Genomic DNA, 26,169 nt, shown 5'->3' with positions numbered 1-26,169 from the left:
GATAATAGTTACCTGTCCTGGTTGTTGTGAGGATTAAATAAGCCAATATTCGTAAAGCATCTGTAGGTGGTCAACAATTATTACTATAGTACTGATGACATTTTTACTTGTTTCCTCTTTCAACCTGGCAAAATCAAGAGATGCTACAGTCTTTAAACTTACCAGCTTATAATCAATTTTGTAACCTATGCTGTATGTCCAAATTCAGTTGGAAATTTGAAAACCTTTTGAATACTTTACAATATGCTAAAATTACACTCAATAAGTTTTTATAATCCTAAACTAAATGTTGCTTTGAGTATAGAATATAAAAATATTAAGCAATATGTATGTGTATATATTATGGAGAAATTTTATCTTTATCAATTTAAACCGGTTCTACTCTGGTATATTTCCGTTTTTTTTTTTTTTTTTTTTGGCCACACCACACTGCATGTGGGATCTTAGTTCCCTGACCAGGGATGGAAACCGCGCCCCTTGCATTGGAAGTGTGAAGTCTTAATCAGCGGACTGCCAGGGAAGTCCCTGGTATATTTCCTGTGGGGCAAAGCATGGAGTCTTTTTTTTTTTTTTAATAAATAAAATAAATAAATTTATTTAAAAAAAAGAATACAAACATACTTTTATTTTCTCCCATTCTTTAAAAAAACAAAACAAAAACCTCTTGTCTTCCACTTGACAAACTGGGAACAATCTGAATATTGAAAATAATCATTATCCTAACTAATTGTAATATAAAACATAAATAAAAACCTTAAGCCCATAATGATACTCAAAAACAAGGAAGAATTAAAACAAAACAAAAAACCCCCTTGGTCACTACTGTGGCACCTACTCCATAATTATTTATTCTGAAAATACAGGAAAATAATTAAGGTTTATCCAGCCTGATTAAGATGAACTTCAGCTCAAAAGCATGTAGTGTTAATCACTGGGCCGCCAGGAAAATCCCTGGTATATTTTCTATGCAGCACGAGTAGCTGAGTACACAGAGGGTCAGTATGTTAAGCAAGAAAAATCTGGGGAGTGAGAGATTCTAAAAAAATCGGTGATAAATTGTGAATCACTATATTGTACACCTGTAACTTATATAATATTGTACATCAACTATACTTCAACCAAAAAACCCTAAATAAACAAAAAATTGGTGACAACAGTATTGAAATGGGGAACGAAAGTGTTGTCACTTTCATTGTCTGTGCATAACATGAATATGACAAAGAAGGGTTAACGATCTAACCAAAGTTTTACGATGTACAGAACTGAAGGCAATCAGTCTCAAATTTGTATTGTATTAAGGTCTTAGATAGAGTTAAAAAAAAAACATGGTGAAAAGAATTGGGAAGATATTTCGGGAGCTGTTAGTCTTTCTGACAATGATGGAATATTGGGGGGCGGGGCAGGGGGCAGAAAAACATGCCTCATGAAGCCGAGTTTAAGGATAAACTTTTGACCCCTGAGATTTTAAAATATGCAGATCTGAATTTCTGTTAGTTGTGTTGATAAAAAAAAAAAACCCATGTGAATAGTTAAAAAGCTTTTAAATCTTTACTACAGAAAAGATCTTTTTATCAATACAAAGAAGCTCTTCAGTTGTCTATTTCAACTTCTTTTAATATTAGTAAATAAAAAGGTAGACATATCACCTTCCTTAGGACATAAACTTTCACGGGTAACAAGCAGAACTAATGTTTAGGTAACAGTTTAACATCTTGAGGGTTCTTAATAAAATTTAAACTCCATTTAACATGAAATCTCTCTCCATAGTATGCACTCATGCCATTTGGATTACTAAGAGTTAATGTTTGGAGATGCTGTTCAATATAAAGTTCCCTTCTTTTCTGTTATAGGTTCGTCTCTGAAAATTTCCTTATAAATCTTTCAATCTGCTATCTGTATCACGTGAAGGCAAGTCCAGCAGTTAAAATCTGCCCAATCCATAGACACTATAAGATCTGATGAGGGAATTCCCTGGTGGTCTAGTGGTTAGGACTCGGCGCTTTCACTGTGGAGGCCCAGGTTCAACCCCTGGTCGGGGGACTAAAATCCCACAAGCCGCACAGTGTGGGGTAAAAAAAAAAAAAAAAAAAAAAAATCTGATGAATGAGGGAGATCTGGAACAATTATTACACAGAAATATTTAAACTCAATAAATATTTAAATAAATGAATGAATGTAACATTTATACCTGATTAAGTAAACGCAATAAACAGTAAAACTCTTGCATTATTCCTGTAAAAAAAAAAATCACAGGGCTTCCCTGGTGGCGCAGTGGTTGAGAGTCCGCCTGCCGATGCAGGGGACACAGGTTCGTGCCCTGGTCCACGAAGATCCCACATGCCGCGGAGCGGCTGGGCCTGTGAGCCATGGCCGCTGAGCCTGCGCGTCCGGTGCCTGTGCTCCACAATGGGAGAGGCCACAACAGTGAGAGGCTCACGTACCGCAAAAAAAAAAAAAAAAATCACAGATTTCATAATGTTTACATCAAACAGTATGACCCATGCACATTAAGAGATAAAGCAACTTTCTCTTATTTTTCAAAAGCCAGGACTTGGCATCATGGTGAGATGGGAAGCACATAAAATTTAGTAATTTTGAACACAGGCTCTGCTACTACTCACCATGTAGCTTTAGGCAAGTTGCTGTCAACAGCCTCAGTTTCGTTATCTCTGAAAAGGTAATAACAGGGACTTCCCTGGTGGCGCAGTGGTTAAGACTCCCCAGCTCCCAATGCAGAGGGCCCGGGTTCGATCCCTGGTCAGGGAACTAGATTCCACATGCATGCTGCAACTAAAGAGCCAGTGAGCCACAACTAAGGAGGCTTCATGCCGCCACTTAGAGCCGGCTAAATAAAATAAATATTAAAAAAATAAATAAAACCACCACAACAGGGATTTTAAAAAAAAGGCAATAACACCCACTATCCCACAGAATGGGGAGAGGATAAAATTGATTAACACTTCACTAAGTAGCCTCATCCCTTAGCTCTCTTTACCACATGACCATGTGCTAACTACTTTAAACTTCTGTTTCCCACATGCTCTACACCTTCCTCTTATTCCTTCTAATTGTTCCTACTGCTTGCAATCTCCTTGTCTAGACCTGCCTTCAAGAATCAGTTGTGTCCCATCCTCTGAGATACCTGTCCAGGGTCCCCTCTGGGGAATATTATAATCCTCTCCAGAATGTGTGATCCAAAACGGTTTCCTTTTGTTTTTATTAAACTATTAATCACAATATAATAAGTAAACGGTAGCTCTTATTTTTGAGTGTTGTGTCACACACGTGTTAAGTGCTTTATGTTCATTTTCCCATTAATTCACAACCACCCCGTGAAGTAAGTAGTACTGTTATTCCTTTTATCAATGAGTAAAGTAAGGCTTAGAAAAGTTAAATAACTTGCCCAAAGTCACTCAAGTAATAATTAATACATATTATCACTGCTACTAATTAGTAATAATTAGTAGGACTGGGATTCAAAGCCAGGTGCATGGCTCCAAAGCCATTCTGCTGCCTTTGGTGGGGAACTTATACTTCCTTTGCCTTCGTAGCCTTAGGAAAAAAGTACACCTGGCATGAACATGTGTTTAGTGAATAAAAAAAGGAAAAGAACAAGTCTGTACACTGAGTTGCCTATTGTGTGTAATTCACCTGGACGTGGAGGTACAAAATTATCCAACAAGATCTCTACCCTCAAGCAGCCTACGGTCAGTCTATCTGGGAGAGAGACTAGTGAACAGGTGATTGCAATACCGTGTGGTACATGCTATTTCTAAGGACAGGCTTCAGAGAAAACATAGGAGAGGGCACCTAAACTGGACGGGAGGAGGAATATAGTCAAGAAAGATGTTAGGTTAAGTCTGAGTTTCTGCTTTTCCCTTCAAAACCAAAATTAAGTAGGATTTTACTAGACTGGCATTCTAGTAGCTAGCATGGTAGGGATGAATGTACTTTTTGTTAAAACTGAAGTATAGTTGACTTACAGTATTATATTAGTTTCAGGTGTACAACATAGTGATTTGATATTTTTATACATTACAAAAGGATCACCACAACGTACATCTTTTTAAAATTAGTTTAGATTACGTCTACATTTATATTTCTATTTTATCTCAAATTACCTGTCTAGTTCAAATAAATATCATCTTCTAAAAAAACACATTTTAAAGGATGATCTGCTTTCTAAATATGTTCAATTTATATGACAGTACATCATATTTTTCTCTCCTCACAAAGGAGAAACAATAAAAAAAAGGGACTGGTTCCATAACTGGCTAGTATGAGAAGTGCTTGCAACAAAACCACAATCCATTTAGGATTTTTAACTCAGAAGAACAAGTGGATACAACTTATCACATCTCAAGTAACTGCTCCAAAACCACTATCTATCCTCAAGAACATTTTACTAAGCAAAAACCAAACCAAAACAAAACAAAAACAAAAAAACACAAACAAAAAAAACTGAGGTTTTCCCCATATACGTTTCCTTCCTTTCCCCCCCCCCACCCCGTCTAATTTAACCCTACAATAATGGTATACAATTTAGATAATGGATTTCCATCAGTTGTTCACTTACCAAACAATAGTTCATGCAAGTGGATACTTTCTGGGCTGTCATGGAAAACGCCAAAATAAAAGGCCTTATTAAATTCGAGTTAGATTATATCTGTCACTTCTTCCTTGTCCAAAACAATTACTATGAAAGAAAATAAATTAAGCCTAGCACCGTCACTTATTACAATGTTGGTTGCTATAAAATTTTTTTTCCAGTTTTCTAGGTGGTTACTAATAGATTAAATGATTTCAACACTGTTCTAATCTGAAGAAAGCAGATTTCCCCAAACATTATGAGACCAGTAAGGATGAAATAATAAAATAAAGTAGAGGTGATAAGGAATGCACTTGTTTGCGTTTTGTGGGATTAGTGAGACAACAGCAAAAACAAAAGCTTAATGGGATTAAAATCTAAGGACAGCAAACACAAACAATCAAGAAAGTGCAGCTTCGAACACACAATCACAAAAGAGAACCTAACTTCTTTAACCTAGAGTTTGCAGAGAATCGGGTTCAAGTACAAAGTAGGTTAACCTTCTTTTCTTTTTTTTTAATTGAAGTATAGTTGATTTACAATGTGTTATTTTCATCTGTACAGCACGATTCAGTTTATATATATATATATATACACACTTTTATATGTATTCTTTTTCAGATTCTTTTCCCTTATAGGTTATTACAAAATATTGAGTATAATTCTCTGTGCTACACCGTAGGTCCTTGTTGAGGTTAACCTTACTTTCAACTTATCACCCTATTTATTTAGCAAAATGAAAAATAACCTGGTGGGGAAAAAAAATAACCTGGTGGACAAAGTTTCCACAAAACCTTTCTTATCTTCCCCTAGTAAATTCTCTCACTAAAAGGAAAAGATAAACGGAACTTTTCTTGATAAGCCTTATCTTTAAGTTACAGATTTTTAAAAATTCATGAATGCTTGCTAGGACAAGAGAGGGTCAACAGCAGTTTACAGCAAAGAACTGTGATGTTACTTGCTACAGGGGACAGTTACAATCATGAAATCCAAAGGAATTGTAAGAGATTTTTATTCCCTTAACCTTTATTCACGCACTAGAAGAGTTTTCGACAATTTATGAAACTTACAGACTTAAAATATAAAGGGCTTCAAACTATGGCTGTATTTAATACCATAATGTTAACTCAGATTTTAATGGCATGTTAAAAATTCAAAACCACAATTCCCCCCAGTAAATGTAACTATTACCATTTAGAGAAAATAATAGGGATAATCACATTTGTCAAATTTATTAAACCTGAAGCTATGTTAGTCACCATAATGACCTACTGTACTTTTGTTCTTTCATTAAAGAATTCTCAGACCATTCACTATTGAATTACTGTTTAACTGGGAAACTGAGGCAAAATACTGAATAACTTGCAAAGTCACAAGTGCAAAGTCCACTGTACAAAACTACTGAACCAGGCTCCCTGTTTATGTACTCTTCCAGATATAATTTAAACTGAGCAAAAGATGAATTCTAAATTCCGCATAAATTGCCTCTAACTGTGCCTTTCTTTTTGCTTGAAAACGCTTTTCATACATTGCCACCGATTCAGTTTCACCTGTAGGCAATGAACACAGAACTCATTGTGGGGAAAAACAAACCAGAATGTGAAAAAAGTAAGATAAGTTATCAGATATACAAGGGAGTGAAACAGTTGATTGAAAAGTACTTTAACCACAATACCTTTTCTCCATTCTTAAAAGAGGCATTTTGAATATTTTAGTTACTATTTCTTTCAAGAAAACCCCCAGTTTCCCAGTGCTCCCACATTGAGTACTCACCTGATTCATCTGAAGGCTGAATCCGGGCTTTTATTTCTGCTAAGCTGGGCTCCCCCTCTTGGGAGACCGATGCTGCTGCCCCCTCCTCTGTATCCTCTACCTTAGTCACGGTGAAGTGCGGCATTGCTGTAGTTAGGAACCCGTGCTCTCCCTATATTTAAGCTTCCTTCCAGTCTACCTTCCCTGCCTACCTCTTCCTTGCTGTGCCCTTTCCGACTCTGATCACTGTCCACAGGAGACCTAGTCTGGGAATCGGGAAGTACTTTCAGCTCACGTGACCTACAGCCCCAAGGGAGTGGAACCTAGAAGACACGCCTTCCACAGTGTTTACCATTCACTTAAAAGGATTAAGCACTCCACCTCTTGCTTATTATTATTAAACTCTAAGAATCCCAAGAACTGTTTAGGCTGCTTTCCCAGAGCTGCCAATGGCTGGAGAGTGGGCAGAATGCATGGAACTCCGCCCACTCTGTGCTCACCCTCCTGTTTCCTTAAGTTATTTGCACGTCAGTATCTCAACCTCTACTCTCATATCTCACAGGAGAAAGAAGATTAAGGAACAGTTCATTTTGTAAACTTTTCGTTTTAAAGAAAGACTTACATTAATTTAGAAAATCAAACTATTTGTAAGCTTCTGTTGTTGCTTTATTTCAAAGCATACTGAAACTACTCATACAAATCAATACAAGTTTTTTCTTATCTTTCAGATAAGAACATTCACTTGGCAAGTATTTAATGAATATCTATATATTTTATACAAGATATAGTTCTAGATGCTATAGTGTATACAAGGACATCCAAGAAGAGACATTAACTTTCCCGAAAGTCCAAGTTGTTTAAAAGAGCAAAATATTTTTAAAGGGAAGAGTTCAGAATTTTTTGTACTGTACAGAGTTTAAACATTGTGTTTTAAAGAAAAAAAAACAAGAAAATCCCTGATTAAGAGGTGTACAGTTCCTTCAGCACACACTTAAAATAACATACTTAACTTTATCAGATAACTGTGTTCTCAGTTGATGACTTTAACTACAGGGTATAAGGCCCTATCTCTGCACCTAGACAAGGGAGTTCAGTAACTTGAGCTCCGTGCTATTTTCCATTAATGATGTAATATGAGGGCTTTGTTGTTAGTAACACCTGACAAACAAGACTGCACTAAATTTAAAGAAGAATGATGGTTTATAATCCCCATTTATTCCAGTATATACCACTTCTTAAAGAGAATGAAGCCAATAGTTGTTAAAGACCTACTCTGTGCTCTGCATTGCACTAGAAACTTTCTGTTATGATCTCATTTAATCATCACAGCAACAGAAACATTAGGCTAGGAACTTGCCCAAAGTCACAGAGTTTGTAAATGGTGAAGCCTCACTTAAAAACCTCTAATACTCTTGTTGGTAGGCAGCATAGAAGTTTCATAGAAAGAAAACTCATATACACTTACCTCATTTTATTTCATGGGCTCCTGTTTAACACTGGTTTGTAATCTTGGCAGCACCATTGGTATCACCTGGGGAGATTTTAGAACAACTAATGCCTGGTCCCATCCCAGCTATTCTGATATAATTCCTCTGGAGTAGAATCTGGGCAATAGGACCTGTAAAAGTTCCCTCAGGTGGTTCTAACAGGCAGCCAAGGTTGAGAACTATCAATACTATAAGAGAAACGTTTGTCACTTGAGAAGCCTTTGAAACTGCTTTTTATCTCTGATAGAAACTAAATCAGGTGTGGTAGTGCCCTTGGTGATTTTTCCATATTTACAACTCAGGTAGCTACTCTGCTGATTTACTCAAAGGAACTACCAAATTGTCAGAGTTCAACATTATATTCTAGGTTCCAAATTTATTAATACTTTAGTGCCATTGGATATTTCCAATGGGATCTTACTTTTCATATTTAATTTATTAAGAGAGTTGAACTGTGGCTAATCTTTTATAGTCAGTGGACAGAAACAATGACTCATGCTTATAAATCTATGTACAGCTTGTACACATAAGCCTATGTACAAATGTTATCCTGTCACCTCTCCCCTCTAAAAAAAAACCCCAAACTAAGCAAGTAGGAATGTAACAAATTCCTGTTAAAATGATGAGTAATTTATTTACCAACTTAAGAGAGAGCCAACTTACCAATAGTTCTCTCCTAGACTGGACTGTAGATAACAGTGCAGGGGCATAAAATATTCAAGGCAAGTTTAAAGTAATATAGAAAACGTTGGGGGCGGGGAAAGTGGCAAAGAAGAGATGTGTAAGTGCTATATAGGAACAGTGGTTAGACAGAGAAGGTGGGATATAAGAAACAGCTATTTAAAGTACAACAAACTACCACAAAGAGTATACCATTCCACAGCCACCATGATGGCTAAAACTGGTAAGACTGACAATTTTGGTGAGAATGTGGAATGAAAGGAACTTCCATACATCGTTACTGGAGTGTAAATTGGTTCACCCACTTTGGAAAGGGGTCTGGTACCTTCCCCTATAATCCAACAATTGCACTCCTCGGTATTTACCCCCCTGAATGAAAATAGTATAAGAATGTTCACAGCAGTTTATTAACAACAGGCCAAAACTGGAAACCCAAGCGTATAGCCACAGGAGAATGGATAAACTCTGATATATTCATACAAAGGATTACTATTCAGCTATAAAAAGGAATGAACTAGTGTGATACCTACAACAATATAGGTGAATCTCAGAAACATTATGCTAGGTGAAAGAAGCATACATAAACAAAAGTTTTTGTTTATGTTTTTTTTGTTAAGAGTACTTAAACAAAAGAGTACATAATATATGGAGCCACTAATAGGAAGTTTTAGAGCTGGCAAAAGTACTGTGGTGCAAAAACAACAGGATAATGGTTGCCTTTGGGGGAATGGAAGTGGAGACGGGGCATGAGAGAACTTCGCAGAGTGATGGTAATATTCCACATCTTGATAGAGTTTAAAGTTCCACAGGTATATGCATTTGTCAAAATTCTGCCAATCTTCACTTAAAATTTGTGTATTTGGGCTTCCCTGGTGGTGCAGTGGTTGAGAGTCCGCCTGCCGATGCAGGGGACACGGGTTTATGCCCCGGCCCGGGAAGATCCCACATGCCGCGGAGCGGCTGGGCCCGTGAGCCACGGCCGCTGGGCCTGCGCGTCCGGAGCCTGTGCTCCACAACGGGAGAGACTGCAACAGTGAGAGCCCTGCATACCGCAAAAAAAAAAAAATTGTGTATTTCATGGTATGAAAAGTTTAACTCAAAAGAAAAAAAGCTGCAAACAGATACTGAATTCTAACTAACAATCTGATTTTGAAGTATTTGGGAAAAATGAACTGATATCTGCAATTTGAACCTTGAAATCTTGAAATGCATATACTAAGATAAATGGATAGATATATGACAGGAGAAGTATTATAAAATACTAATGATAGATTCTGGGTGGTGAGTATACAAGTGTTCACTCTAAGTCTTGCAATTTTCTGTATTTCTGAAATTTTTCATAATAAAATGTTGAAAAAATACAATAAACTGACACCATTATGAAAATGAATAGGCAAGTCAAAGACTGGGAGAAAATATTCATAAAACATATGCTTGGGCTTCCCTGGTGGCGCAGTGGTTGAGAGTCCGCCTGCTGATGCAGAGGACGCGGGTTCGTGCCCTGGTCAAGAAAGATCCCACATGCCGCGAAGCGGCTGGGCCCATGAGCCATGTCCGCTGAGCCTGTGCGTCCAGAGCCTGTGCTCCGCAACGGGAGAGGCCACAACAGTGAGAGGCCCACGTACGGCAAAAAAACCCCAAAATCAAAAAAACATATGCTTGACAAAGGACTTGTATTTTGAGTATACAAAAATCCCCTACAAGTTAATAATAAAAAGACAACTCAACAGAAAATGAGCAAGGGCTTCCCTGGTGGAACAGAGGTTAAGAATCTGCCTGCCAATGTAGGGGACACAGGTTCGAGCCCTGGTCCGGGAAGATCCCACATGCCGCGGAGCAACTAAGCCCGTGCACCACAACTACTGAGCCTGCGATCTAGAGCCCATGGGCCACAACTACTGAGCCTGGGGGCTACAACTACTGAGCCCACATGCCACAACTACTGAAGCCCGTGCACCTAGAGCCCATGCTCCATAACAAGAGAAGCCACCACAATGAGAAGTCTGCACACCGCAACAAAGAGTAGCCCCTGCTCGCCACAACTACAGAAAGCCTGTGCGCAGCAACGAAGACCCAACACAGCCAAAAATAAATAAATAAAATAAATTTTAAAAAAAGAAAATGAACAAAAGATTCAAACAGACAATTCACAAAGGAAGCTATACACATGGCTAATAGCACTTGAAAAACTGCTCAGTGGCCATCAAGGAAATGCAAATTAAAATCACAATTAAAACTGTTGGCAAGGGGCTTCCCTGGTGGTGCAGTGGTTAAGAATCCGCCTGCCAATGCAGGGGATATGGGTTCGAGCTCTGGTCCGGGAAGATCCCACATGCAGTGGAGCAAATAAGTCCATACACCATAACTACTGAGCCTGCGCTCTAGAGTCAGCAAGCCACAGCTACTGACCCCACGTGCTACAACTACTGAAGCCCGCACGCCTAGAGCCTGTGCTCCACAACAAGAGAAGCCACTGCAATGAGAAGCCCACGCAACACAAAGAAGAGCGGCCCCCACTTGCCACCACTAGAGAAAGCCTGCGCACAGCAACAAAGACCCAACACAGCCAAAAATAAATAAATAAATCTATAAAAAAAATTGTTGGCAAGGATGTAGAGCAAATGTTGGTGTGATGACTTTGGAAGAATGTCTGGCAGTTTTGTGGGGGTTTTTTGCAGTACCCGGGCCTCTCACTGTTGTGGCCTCTCCCGTTGCGGAGCACAGGCTCCGGATGCACAGGCTCAGCGGCCATGGCTCACGGGCCCAGCGGCTCCGTGGCATATGGGATCTTCCCAGACCGGGGCACGAACCCACGTCCCCCCTGCATCGGCAGATGGACTCTCAACCACTGCGCCACCAGGGAAGCCCTGGCAGTTTTTTAATAAGTTTAAACATACACTTACACTATGACCCAACAATTCCTTTTTTTTGTTGTTGCTTTTTGTTTTTTGCGGTACGTGGGCCTCTCACTGTTGTGGCCTCTCCCGTTGCGGAACTCAGCGGCCATGGCTCACGGGCCCAGCCGCTCCGCAGCATGTGGGATCTTTCCAGACCGGAGCACGAACCCGCGTCCCCTGCATCCGCAGGCAGACTCTCAACCACTGCGCCACCAGGGAAGCCCCAGCAATTCCTTTTCTAGGTATCTACCCAAGAGAAATAAAAGCTAAGTCCACAAAAAAACTTTTGAACATGTATGTTTTTAGCAGCTTTATTCATAACAGCCCAAACAGGAAAGAGCCTAGGTATCCATCACAAGATAAACAACCTATAGTATATTCATACAATAGACTATTACCCAACAATAACCAGGAATGAACTACTGATACATTCAACAACATGGTTGAATCTCAAAAACATTAGAAATTATACATCACACATTAATTATACGCACACTGAAGTGCTTAGGTGTGAAGCACATTGATGTCTGCAACTTACTTTGAAATGCTTCAAAAATGGATGGATCAATGGAAGGAATGAATATGTGATAAAACAAATATAGCATGGATTTCCCTGGTGGCGCAGTGGTTAAGACTTGGTGCTCCCAATGCACGGGGCCTGGGTTCGATGATCCCTGGTCAGGGAACTAGATCCCACATTCATGCCTCAACTAAGGGAGCCCGCCGGCTGCAACTAAACTAAGACCCGGTGCAACCAAATAAATTTAATTACTTAATTAAAATGTGGGTTTTTAAAAAAAAAACAAATATACCACAATGGTTTTTTTTTGTTTTTTTTTTTTTGGTGGTACGCAGGCCTCTCACTGTTGTGGCCTCTCGCGTTGCGGAGCACGGGCTCCGGACGCGCAGGCTCAGCGGCCATGGCTCACGGGCCCAGCCGCTCCGCGGCATGTGGGATCTTCTCGGACTGGGGCGTGAACCCGTGTCCCCTGCATCGGCAGGCAGACTCTCAACCACTGCGCCACCAGGGAAGCCCAGCACAATGTTAATTGTAGCATCTGGAGGCTATGGATATGGGTGTTCATCATACAATCTTTCAACTTCTGTATATGTTTGAAATTTTTCATTAAAAAATGTCAGAAAAAAATACAATGAACTGAATGAAGTTTACTGAAATCTAAAAAACTTTGGATCTGAGTATAAAACAAGTCACTTATGGTCAAATTTCACTTCACATAAATTCAGGCAGCTGCATAAATGCTTTTCCTGATTCTAGAGTGTTGAATATTGTTTGAAATGAGAGTCATCATACAGGCTTGAAATATTTATAGTTTCACATTAAAAAAAAAAAAAAAACCCAAGGAATTCCCTGGGGTCCAGTGGTTGGGACTTCACGCTTCTACTGCCAGGGGCCCAGGTTCCCAGGTTCGATCCCTGGTCGGACAACTGAGATCCTGCATGGCATATGGCCAAAGAAACAAACAAAAACAAAAAACAAAAACAAAACAAAAAACCCCACCACAACTGAATCACTTTGCTGTGCAGCAGAAATTAACACGAGATTGTAAATCAGCTATACTTAAATAAAATAAAATTTTAAAAAATCTATGGTATTTTGAAGCAGTAAGATATGAGGCCAGCCTACGGCAAAAAGGGCATTTCTTATAGTATTACTTCCACAGTGCTTTATACATTAGGCTAAATATTATACATATTATATTTATTTTATTAGTCTCAGTAAAACACTTGTGACTATACTGTGTCTGTATTTTTAAAAAAGCATGCCCATTCTTTAAAAGAATGTGTCTACTTTGGGTAATATTTTGAAAGTACAATTTACCATTCTACACTATTCTATTATTAATTTTTAATCATGGCTAACAATTTAATTTTTCATCATGGCTAACAATTCATGATAACCAGCATTTTATTTTATTCAACCCATTTATTAAAAAAATGAAGACAAACTAGGTTCAGTGAAAAGACTGAAACAAGGGAAAGTCAGTGGGAAATTATTTTCGACATAAGGATTCTCTATCAGTTTTTAATATTTTGTTATATGCCATCACTAAAAACCATTCAATTTTAAAGCAAATCATATATGTATTTCCTCTTGGTTTGCAGAAACTGAGAACTGTATTGTACAAAAGTTATGCAAATTATCTAGAACCACACAATCTCATTGCAAATTATCTCTGGTAAAGGACTATTTTTCTCTAAATTTCCAGTTCTTTGTGGGCTAAAAATTTTGAAAAAAAACCCAATAATAATTTTAAAAATTACTAGAAAATGAAAAATATACAAAACACAAATTCCAATTTTTATTATTAGATTCAATAGACATAAACCTGCTTTAACAAACTGCTATGCAAGTTTCTAAAAACTCTGAATTTCTGAACTCATCTCCTCACAGACATAATAAATAGCTCATGGTCCAGCACCGTCTGCATACAACACTGAATGGCTCTGTTAGAGAATGATCTAAACATTCTGCTAGAAGAGAATGAGCAGTTCATTACCTAAATTTAGAGATATAGTTGGAGCCTGAAAAGTATACAGATTCTCATTATGTATATACAAATTTCCTATTTACCGTATTCAGCAAAACCTTTTTCTCCTTCAGACACTGGGACAGTAAATATTAATTTAAAATATAAAAATGATCACAAACTAAATCTTGCCTTACTATGTAGACAATTATAAAAAGACTTAAATGAATCAATTACTTTGATGAGGACCAACTATCATGGATAGTAAGGACTTAAAACTTCTAAATCTCAAAATTACATAAAATTGTCTATGAATAGATTTTTATAAAATGGCATGAATGATGAATAATGTATTTTGGGACTAACGACTGAAAGACAGTAAATACATAAAAGACATTATTTTCTAATGGATTCGTAATATTGTAGGGTAAGGATGACAAAGAGTTCTCCAAATCAAAACATCAGAAAAATCTATTCTTTACTGAGGCTGAAGGAATCATGCATTTATTCAATATATATTTGAGTGTTCACTATGTGCCAGGAAACAGGAATACAATGGAGAACAAGACACTGCTCCTGCCCTCAAGGAGTTCACAGTCTTATTATCCAATTAACTACACAATAAAAGGCAATATAAAACAATATACTGTAATACAGTATAAGCATAGAAAGAATCTTGAGAGCACAACACAGCACTACCTTGCCCAGTTACTTCTACAGGGACCTAAAGTTGTGAGTCTTCACTAGAGGAAAGAATGTAGTAGGATAGTTGATAGCTAGCTAATTTGCTAGCTACGCCTTCCATTTTGGCTACTGATCCAAATTCTAAAGAAGACATTATCAAAAGCCTCTGAGTACTTAGAGCCCTCTGCTTCTACTGTTAACTTTTTCACAATATTGCAATTCCCTGTATAAGACTGCTCACCTCAATGTCATCATACCCTAGGTATGATAGGACCCAAGAATCACCAACCAGAGGTAGCACTGGCAGCTACTAACATGGACTACTCAGTAACTCAGAATCTCATTTCTGATGTATGACATTTCATTCTTTTACTATGAAATACACTGTATGGGCTTCTAGTCAAGGCTACCAATACTGTATAGAAAATTAAACTGATGTTAAGCACCATACTGTCAAAACTTAGGACATATTTCTAAAAAATGTAGAGAAAGGAAAATGAAAACATAATTTGAAACAAAATTTCCTTGTTAATTTTCACCTCAGAGAACAAGTATTTTTATAAGTTATTGCTTCCTTCCTCCCCTGAAACAAAACTCCATTTTAAAATAGATCTACTGAGACAGGGGTCAAAATATGAATATTCATTAACTTTAGGTGGACTAATGTAACTAAATCAGTAACTATTCATGTAATTCAGCACTATTATACTGCCCTAGTTATCTGAGATCATTTGTGTAAAAGACAGTAAAATACACATTGTTAGGCCAGATTTCTTGTTAGGAACACAGAACCTTAAGTTATTCTGGAAACATGTCATTTTACTACTTTTTTAGAAAAACCATTTTCTTTCATGCCCCCAATCCCAGGCAAAATAATTGCAAAAATGTACCCAGAAGATAAAGACTGCATTTCCTTATGCTTGCTCTATTATACATTTGAAGCTGAATAAATGTTTCAACAGAGCCAGCCACCATTAGCAGAGGAAGTGTAATGACAATAATACTGGTGTTAGAATCACAAACACTGGGTTCAAATCACTATTCTTCAATTTATTACTTGTATGACCCTGGGCAGGTTACTTAACCTTATGAGCTTCAGCTTTTTCCTGGAGAAGAAATCCACCTTAGCTCAGAAGAAAATGACTTTTTTTTTTTTAAATGAAAAAGTATCAGAACTGATGATTTTTCAGCAAAGGAAAGAATTAACCTCATCTAATAGGCAAGCCTGTTCTCTATTTCCTATTAATTCCTAAAATTTTACTTGGAAATTAGAACACTGCTAAATTAGAAAAAAAATAAATCAGGGGGCTTCCCTGCTGGCGCAGTGGGTGGGAATCTGCCTGCCAATGCAGGGGACACGGGTTCGATCCCTGGCCTGGGAAGATTCCCACATGCCGCGGAGCAACTAAGCCCGTGTGCCACAACTACTGAGCCCGCGCGCCTAGAGCCGGTGCTCTGCAACAAGTGAAGCCACGACAATGAGAAGCCCGCACACCACTCGCTGCAACTAGAGAAAGCCGGCGCACAGAACAAAGACCCAACACAGCCAAAAATAAAAACAAATAAATAAATAAATTTATTTTAAAAAATAAAAATCAAAAGCAGAATTTTTTACATGCACCTTGGGATGTAAATTAACTGTTGTGAAAATAAGTATTATTTCTGGATATAAAAAAACGAGCTTAAATATTAAAAGCAAATGCTCTCAAAATAAAGATAAATTTCAGTTGATTCAATTATCATAGCTCCTCGAAGTGAAAAGGTACATGTGTATACAAGAGTTTTAAACTTCTTAGTGTTTTCTTTTTGTAAAATTAGCAATATGAAAAATGAATACCCTTACCCCAAAAGGGAAAACAGTCTTGTCTGGTAAAATGGAAGAAATTTAGGCGCCACTTTGCCAAAAATTAAAGCTATCTACCAAATGGTTCCAACTGTAAACAGATGAATGCTATCAACTGAATATCTTGCACGGATTTCTCAAGGCCATATGAAATGTAATAAGGCTTAGCAATGCAGTAACAAAAATACAAAGCAGAAGACTGAAACCCAGCTCTCAGTTAAAATAATACGAAATTTTAAAAAGAAAAAAACAAAAAACTAAAGTTAGGATTAAGACCGAAGTATACCTGCCATTTCCTAACAACTTAATACAGCTTTTGTTTTCTATTTCTGTCCTTTCCAAGTACAAAAACTTAGATTCTAAGGAAAAAAAAAAAAGTTTTAGACCTTACATTTTTTCAGTTAAAACATCCAGTGGTAATTTCAAATTTTCAAGTTTTACATAGCCTCTCAGATTGACTTATTAATTGTACAATATTGGTTTGATTCTGAAATCTTGTTAACTGTGAATTCCACCCGTGATTTTACAGTAGCTTAAAATTCTTCAAAAGTAAAATGCACTTGAATATCAGAAATGTTAAAAATATGACATGTACACCTTAGAACTGAGCAAATATGGTAATAATATTTCCTATTAATCAACTATTAAACTTCTGCAGTTAAAGCAAGGTGCTGTGTGTGTGGTATTGTATGTTCTTCAGTCTTGTGCTCATATCTTTATACATAATTGCAGGGATTCTACAAAGTACACCAAAGCATTAATAACAGGGTTTTAATGGGGAATATCTTCTTGGTTTTCCATATACTTAAAAAATTTCATTAAAATAATACATTGTTTTACACAATCATAAAATAAAATGCTTTCATGATTCCTACAATACGGCTCTCCAAATTTTCATACCTACTGCTAAGAAACACATCACCAAGAACTTAAACACATAAAATCTGCACTATTCTGAGTCAACAAGCCCACCAGATGCAGCTGTGCAGATTACATCAGACCAAAAGGGCAAGAGGGTTGGGGGAACTGAAATCCAGTTTGCCCTTCTCCAGTGAAGCTTGCAAGGGGTCTGGCTGGTCCAGAAGTATTTATTACGCAGAGGAGGCAAAAGGAGCACCACGATTCAAAAGTTTACAGCAAATATCGTCCTTCTAGGTCAGTACAAATTGCCTTAAACGTCAGTATTAGAAACGTTCCCCTTATTCTAAGAGACTTAACATTAGAAAAGCATGACTTTTATAAGATTCTTAGGTACCCAGGAGTGTCCTCTTCCTTCTTTTCCATTCCAGTACAGGTAATATCAAAGCAAAGTTTATGAGAATCTGGGATCAAGAAACATGCCTCTGACAGGAAAAGAATGAGGCCCCTCATGGAAAGAATTAGTGAGGATATAGAAGAGACCACCCAAGATAAAAGACAATAAGTTGAAGCAATCACTCTTCCAATCACTAATATTTAATCAAATATCTAGAGTATTCTAGGACAGAATCTATAAAAGAAAGTCCTTTCTATTAAAGTAGCTTTCTGGGGCTTCCCTGGTGGCGCAGTGGTTAAGAATCCACCTGCCAATGCAGGGAACACGGGTTCGAGCCCCGGTCCGGGAAGATCCCACATGCCGCGGAGCAACTAAGTCCGTGCGCCACAACTACTGAGCCTGCGCTCTAGAGCCCGCGAGCCACAACTACTGAAGCCCGCGCGCCTAGAGCCCATGCTCTGCAACAAGAGAAGCCACCGCAATGAGAAGCCCGCGCACCGCAACGAAGAGTAGACCCTGCTCGCTGCAATCAGAGAAAGCCGGCGCGCAGCAACAAAGACCCAATGCAGCCAAAAATTAATAAATAAATAAAATTAATTTAAATAAATAAATAAAGTAACTTTCTGGGTTGCAGTCCAACCTTTTAAAAGCTTGTATTACAGATATTTTCAAATATACACAAAATCAGAGAAAACAGTAAAATGAATCCTCATTAATCCAATTCAACCAATTATAAATGTTTCCCAATCGTATCTATCTCTCCTCAACTGTTTTGTGGCGTGGGGGGAGGGAGGGTGGAGTACACTTCGTTTCACCTGTAAATATGTCAATATGTATCTCTACAGATAAGGGCTTTATATTACCACAATGTCAAAAATGTACCTAAGAAAATTCACAATAATTCCTTAGTATTTTTTAACACCAAGTACGTGGTCAAATTTCCCTGATTTTCTCAAAAGTGGCTTTTTACAGTTGTTTTGTTCACATCTGGATCCAAAGAAATTCCACACATTGCATTTGGTTGATCAGCTTTTTATCTGTAACAGCTCCCCCACCCCCACCCCTTTGCTCTCTCCTCCACTCCATGCCATTTATTTGTTGAAAAGTCTAGTTATTCAATAAAAGTTCCCACATTCTGGATTTAGCTGATTGCTACTTGTGGTGTAAAGTAGTATATTATAAAGTTTAATCATTGGCTTTGCAGTATGGAGGAGAGGGGGAAAAAACAGATGTGGTCTGTAACCAAAACGCTTCACACAAGTGCTACTTGTCTTTAAAAAAAAGTAGGGGGAGGAATCGAGCTTGGAAAAAAAAAATGTATCAGAGGATGCTATCAGGAAAGCTAAGAAGGTGCCAAATCCATGTGTTTTTACAAAACTATCCATTTTACTATGTTACACAATGTTAGTTACAGCTCTCTGTTAGTGTGTCAAAGTGAAATGGTAGTATTCAATAACCATATAATATGAAAGGTATATTTAAAAGAAAGGTAATAGTCACCTGCAATTGGCAATACAATGTAATTCACTTATTTTTGCTTGGGGCAAAAAACTAGAATTTTTTTCCAAAAGTATAAAAAGATTGCTTGGTACTTTGAAACATGCTTTTATGAAAAATAAAAAGATAGCTTTGCAACATTATTCTGATTCTTAGTCAAACGTTATTTAACCCTAGCATGAGAGATTGATGTGTCCTACGAATAACCCACAGAATTGGTAGACCAGCAGAGTGGGCTAAACGTCCATGTGTACTATAATGGCACCAAGTGCAGATAAATACTCTGTAAGACCTACTGGCATTTAAGGAAAAGCCTGCTGGGCCTTGTCCACTTGGTGAACTTCTGCTTACCCTTTGCAACCCACCTCAGGTAGGAAAGTTCTTCCCATGCATATAAGATTAATCCCTCTTCCCTTCTGAGCTATGGTCTCCAACTCTGGCTGAAGAGTTTTTAAATACTGTGGACAAAGAATGTTGCCTGCCATATCAGTGAACAAAGGATGTTGAGGCCATCGAGCCATCAGTCATTGCAGCCACCCACCCGCAATGGTGCACCCTGAGGGAATTCAAGATGGAGAAAAACAGGATACTGGCCCTAGATAGCTAAGGCTCATCTTAAAGGAATAATTTCAATAAGCCCAGAGTCCTGCATCTTCTCATACACAGAACAGCACTAAATTCAATAACTTGAGATGTCTGGTTTTCTTTAATTAGCAGTAATCTTTTGATGTTTCCACGACTTGGTATTTTTTTTGCAAAAACTCCTGTATATCCTGGCTCCTGCCTTACATCTTCACAACAGTCCCTCAGAGCTGTATGAGAGGTTGTCTTATCGAGGGCTTAAGTCCTCAGTAAGTCTGTCAAGTAAAACGTAATTCTCAACTTTTAGGTTGTGCATTTTTTTCAGTCGACAGCATTATGCTATTCAGGTCCCTGTCCTCAAGAACCTACAGCCTAACAGAGGAAGATAATATGTAAACAAACAAATAAAAAAACAAAATTCAGTGAAATAGGTGCTCTAGTAGTAGTCTGTATAAGAGATATAGGGACTTAAAGAACTGATCTGATCTATCTGGGTGTCGGGTTGAATGAGAAAAGGTTTCAGAGGTGGCTCCATGAAGGAAGGGCTTATCTAAATAATTTTTGCATCTCTACCAGCTAACATCCCTCAGTAAAACTTGGTGACAGCCAGCCTCCAAGTTGGTACACTTAGAGGGCCTGACTCAACTGGCTTTTATTTTTACTCCACTTCAGAAACCCACTCCCAAGGAGGCACACTCGAACATGTTAACACTGGAACTGCCCCACCTCTGAATCCATTAACCCTAACATTCATCTATCTGATCACAGTCTTCAATCCCTCTACATCATTCACTATCACTTTTACCTCGTCAAGTCCTCCAGTCTCTCGGTGTCTCCATTTTACCTCAGTTCATCATTTTCCTTAACTATACTTTTCTACCGTATTATTCTAAAATTGGCTGTATTTTTCTTGTTTTTGTATTTTGATGTATACTTCTATTCCTGCACTTATCATACAGCATTATAATTTATATGAAAATTTGTTTGCTTTCTCTATTAGATCAAAACTTTCCTTAGAACAGTAATTGGATTCTTTTTCTCAGTCCTGCATCCTTAGCACCCAGAACAGAGCCTGGCCCATAATAATTGATCAGTAAATGTTGGTGCAAGTGTTCTTGTCATTTTCACCACTATTGCCATGAGCGCTCCAAAGGCAGAACCTATATTTTACCTGAGCATTTCCTATAGTTCCTACTGGAGTGCCTCACACACATCAGAGCCTCAGGGAGCATTTGTTGAATTGTAAAAGGTTGAAATGTTATTAGAAAATGTATAAGACATATAAAAATATGTTCTCTTCTCTATTTTGGTATTATTATTTTAACAATCATTTAAGTTAACCAAATGGTTATGAGGCAAATGTAAACAATGTTCATCATGGCAGAGGCAAAATGATGTAATGAAAAGCCCTGGACAGAAGTCAGGAGGCCTGCATTTCAGTCTTGGCTCTGCCACTCATGATCTACAAATAACTATCTCTGTAAGCCTTAGTTTCCTCATTTATTAAAATGGGCTTTGACCAGAATTTGATTCTTGATCATCTGAGGTTCCCTAACTAACATGCTATGGCTCATAAAACTTTTAAAATTACAAAAGTGATACACTCTCAATATAAAAGATTGTACATGCCCTACTGAATTGTTTAGATAAAGGAAAATTCCCACTCTCCACCCTATTTTCATAACTGTCCAGAGGTATCCACTCTCAGCAGTTCCTTCTGTACCTTTAAGGCATTCTTCGTGCATAAGCAAGTACAGTGCTAAGATCGCTGATTTTATTTACCAACTTGACAGTCTCATAAGTTCTAATGGAACCTTGACAAAATGAAAAAGAACTATAAACACTTTGATAGCAGAAAGATAATTACTACTCAAAAGGCCAACAGTAGAAAAAAATTAAAACACAGATAGAAATAAATATTTAAAATTTCTTGTGTTACCCCACCTTGGTTGTGCAATGTAATGTGAATAAAAGGTATATGACACGATAAGAAACTTAAGGTGGGAAGAAATGTGGGAGGCATGGGAATTGTGGGGAAAGGAGAGAGAATGATACCAATGTCACAACCACTGAAGGATGTAAAAAGGGTCCCCCCACCAAAAAAAAAAATCACAAAATTCTAAATGGTAAAATAGCAAACACAATTCTGAAATACATTATGAACTTAAGGATAGAGTCCACTGTAGAAGAGGAAGTAGTTGTTTTCCTATACTAAATCCAACCCAGAGACAAATGTAGATTAACACGTCCTTGATTTTCTTGACAACAGCATCCTTTGAAGATCAACATCTAAGTCCAGTAAGGGTATCTGCATATTACAAAGCCATAGGTGAAATAATTACATTTCTAACCAGTTCCCTCTGATGGTGTGGAAAATATATCACAGGATGATCATCATAAGAAATTTTTTAAAAGACAATAAGAGAAAAATAGGTCATTGGGAAAGTAGGAAACTTGATTCCCAAGAATACTCTAGGGAAAAGTGCGATCTAATGGCTGGATTGTTAATTTCCCTTTCTCTAGTACCAGAGACTATTTAAACATTAAGGAAGATGTTAGGTAGAGAGCCAAGCTTTAACTTCTGTACCCAGCTAAACGAGATAGATTTTACCTACACACGTCCCCAGTTTTACCTTATGGTGTAAAGCAATACCACTCTAGACCTTAAAGAATGCTTATAGATAAGGACAGAAGCCTAGACAAGGATCCCGTTTCTGCAAGGCTAACTAACACATTACTGAAATAAGTCCACTTTTAAAAACAGAATAAAAATACAATTCCATAATATATAAGTCACAAACCCAACAACATTTAACTATAAATTACCTAATGACAATTACAGCATTAAAAAAATTAACACTTACAGTCTTATCTGGTATTTTTACAACCTAAATAGAGTATGATGTGTAAAAACTAAAACTACAATTTAGAATTAATTTGTAAGAAGAGAAAATGATGAATTATTATTTATTCCATAATGTAATTTTAACACCATGGTACCTAGTGTAAAGTCTGCCAAGAAGTTGAAAATTGTTAAAAGTCCAAGAATCGACCTGTAATGTCTTCATAAAAAAAAAGATTAGCCAAGGATAAGTGAATTCCAGGACTATAAACTTTACCAAATCTACCTTGTCTCCAGACATTAAAAAACAGAAATAAGGAACTAAAATCATTCTGGTTTCCTGCACCCTTTAGGTTACGAGGAACAATATTTCCTGACACCGGAAAATGGCAATTCAGTGGCTGAAGCTACGGTTTTCAAGAAGTTTTCATTACCTGACAGATCTACGTTAGTTAGAACATAGCATAAAACTAAATATATAAAGCAGTACGGCACTTCTCAAACTTTTCTACTTCAGAGTCCGAAAAATGTTATGACCTCTCTGTTTTATCTCATCACCTCTTTCTCACTAAACCCAATGAAAACCTCCAAGCCCGCAGACACAAATTGGTTTAGGAAGCTGAACGTCTGCAGTGGTCAATATAAGTCAGAAGTAGCTTGTGTGCTACTTCCTGACTACAAAGTCTCAGCACTCAGTACATTCCATCTAAGCTTCAAAGTGAAGAAATTATGTGGGAATCAGAAATCTCCATTTGACAGGATAGCCCCCTCAGATCTACCCAGCCTCACCCTGAGTGAGCTGTGCTACTCGAACCACTGTCTCTGTAAAATATAATTTTTTAAAAAGAATTTTGTGATACAGTATCTGAAGTCTTTACAGGAAAGCCAGTAACTAAGATATGATCAATAACTACTCCTCATAACTGGCCTTAAAAGCAAACTGTAACAGTTGGAACCCCAAAGACAACTCTCCACTAAATTTTACAATTTAGGATTCTCCATGCTGGAAAATTGTTTAATTCTTTGATATTCATCCTTAACCAAAATACCCATTTCAATTCTAAGAATACAAGAATGAGGAAGTCAAAACATACATCTACTTTCCTTCTTGTCATATACCTTCGCACACGCCAAATTACTATTGCAGAGATCCACTATAACCATTATTCCAAAGGGTTCCTAAGCATCTCAAAAAGAGGTACCTTGGTTCCTGATGATTATTCTATAATGGAAAAATGATTTCCCAGTATATTGTCATCCTGGACAAATAAGCCAGTAATGGAAATATTTTGTTGTCTGTGTTTCTACTTACCCTCAGTAACATCCTGGTGGTTAGAAGTCCGGTCACTAGCTGGATCCAGTGCAACAGTCGCCAGTGAACTGGTGGCTCCAGACATCTCACTTATAGGCTCACTACGGCTTGTTTCAGGTACACTTTCCCGGGAGCTAAATCTTACCCGGGAACTGGATCGAGAACTGAGGTCCGGGCTGGTGTCTGACAAACCTGGAATGTCATCGATCTTTGTTGGTGTCACCATGAACCGAACTGAAGCCATCTTGGTGGTGTTTTCTGAAGGATGCATTTTTCTTTTTCTTTTCCTTTATAAGGACAAAGAAAAAAGAAAAAACCCTGCAAAACCCTTCCTCCTATGCTAGCAATTTTGGTTGCAAAAATAGAAAAGATAACTTAAAAAAAAAAACTCTCAATTACCTTGATTTACACCACACAAAAAGCCACTATATATGACTCCTTCTACTCAGAATTCAAGCCGCCTGTCCTAAAAAGTGCACTACCAGCAGCTGAAAAATATTTAAGGAAAAAAAAAAAAGACAAACGATGACAATCTCGTGTAACTTCGTTCCTTCAGAATGAAGAGCTATCTTAGTCATCTCGCCTGGTCCAGGGATGCGGGCAGACAGCCATGGTCTCAGAGAAGCAGGTGACGAAGCCTTTCTCTCCTCGACCTTAAGGTTTCTGCCGAGGTAGTTAGTCCCTTATCTGTAAATGTCCCACGACTAGATGAGCAAAGTGCGCAGAGGCCCACCCTTATCAGGCGAATATAGACAGTATAGATCAGATTGCGAAACGGTGTACACCCGACCACCTGTTGTGTATCAGGTGAATACCCCACAGGTCTGGCTGGGAGGAAATGTGTGTAGAGCCACCCGATGTTTTTGAGGCCGATAATCCACTTGGGTCTGGTGGGAGAGGTGAGCATGCATAACGGGAAAAATATCGCACACTATGGATGGAGGAGAATGAGACAAGGGTGAGGAGAGGAGGTTGCAGGGTCAAAGCGGATTCCTGCCTCCGAGAGGTCTGCGGGGGTGGCCCTCCCGCTCTTCTGGCAGAAAGGTCCCTGGGATCTGGGAGGAGGCGGCTAGCGGATCGAGACTCCGCGGACTGCAGTTCAGGGTCGTGGCAGGTAGCTGCTAGTCCATCGAGCCCCCGATCGGTTTGCTGGGTTTCTCCTGCGTGTGACAGGACGAGCCACCCCTTTGCCGGAGACGCTTTCCTCCCCTACCAGGGCCCCGGCGCAAGGTCAGCCCCTTCGCTGTTCTTCCTTCGGGCCCTAACAGAAGAGGAGACGGCCTCGCAGGCTGGCCCTGGCTGAGCAGGAGGGAGCGGCGAGGATGAGGGTAGGAGGAGGTCGCAGGTGCGGGATCCCGGCGCCAGCTGATTCGGATGCGCGCGCAGCTGTTGTTTACCAGCGGGTAACTGTTTCCGAGCCGCGGCGGGCGCCGGGGGGCTCGGGCTGCCGGGGAGGGAGCCTCCTCCCCGGTCAGATGCCAGAGCAGCAGTTACGTGACCTCGCCGCCCCCGGCCCCGGGCCCGGCGGGCTGTGCCGGCGGCGCCGCAGCCCCTCCCTTTCCTCCCCGCTCGTTCCTCATTCGAGGTTAACGGTCTGAAGAGAAACCTGGGGGTGCGGTCGGAGGGCGTTACAGTCCCACGAGCACCCGAAAGCCCCGCCCAGTCTCTGCAGCCCGCGAAGTGGCGGAGAGGGCTCCGCGCATGCGCTCGCCCGGGTCGCAGCGGGACTGGCGGACAAGGGGCGGGGCCGAGCGTGGGAGGCCCGGAGCATGACGGGAATTGTAGTTGGGTATGGGGTCCTGAGCTGCCTTTATCTGAGAAAACAAACGCTTTTCGCTCTTGGTCCTGCTGTGTTGTGGTCTTGCTGTGTTGCACAAACTCATTCTGGAGGTAGGCGATGCCCCTCAGACCCTCAGAAACCATCTCTCTTTACTAAGAGTGTCCCTGAAAATACCACTCATAATTTCTTTAAAAATTACAAACCTCTCAATACCATATATCTCCAATATATGGTATATATTGGGTATGACCCTCATTGGAGTTTTTATGTAGTGGTCTATTATAAAGCATTGTATGCTCAAATTTATACATAGTTTGGGCTACCTTTTTTTTTCTTGTCCTTTAAAAAAGTGCTGTTTCTTTTTACAATGTATACATTTATCAAATCATCACAGTTGTACACCTTAAATATATACAGTTTTGTCAATTTTACCTCAAACTGGAAAAAAAAATGCTGTATTCATTTTCTAGTCAGACTGAA

At 38.8% G+C, this 26,169-nt stretch overlaps 1 protein-coding gene across 3 annotated transcripts in view; it reads right to left on the bottom strand.

Annotated features, from left to right (window-relative positions):
• SLC12A6 (solute carrier family 12 member 6) overlaps positions 1-24,180 on the bottom strand; it is an 85,135-nt gene extending 60,955 nt beyond the window's left edge. For 2 of the 3 annotated variants that reach the window (XM_065870835.1, XM_065870836.1), the window contains exon 1: positions 23,910-24,180. In XM_065870835.1, the coding sequence (XP_065726907.1) occupies positions 23,910-24,180 (271 nt within the window). Of the gene's footprint in view, positions 1-6,361; positions 6,486-23,909 lie in introns of those variants that run through there. The other variant, XM_065870837.1, reaches the window with a different exon arrangement.
• Between the last annotated feature and the right edge of the window lie 1,989 nt (positions 24,181-26,169).

The sequence above is a fragment of the Phocoena phocoena genome, chromosome 2 (assembly GCF_963924675.1).
Source record: "Phocoena phocoena chromosome 2, mPhoPho1.1, whole genome shotgun sequence".
Classification (NCBI taxonomy): domain Eukaryota; kingdom Metazoa; phylum Chordata; class Mammalia; order Artiodactyla; family Phocoenidae; genus Phocoena; species Phocoena phocoena.
The sequence above is the reverse complement of the archived record's forward strand: the minus strand, read 5'-3'. Positions and strand labels throughout refer to the sequence as shown.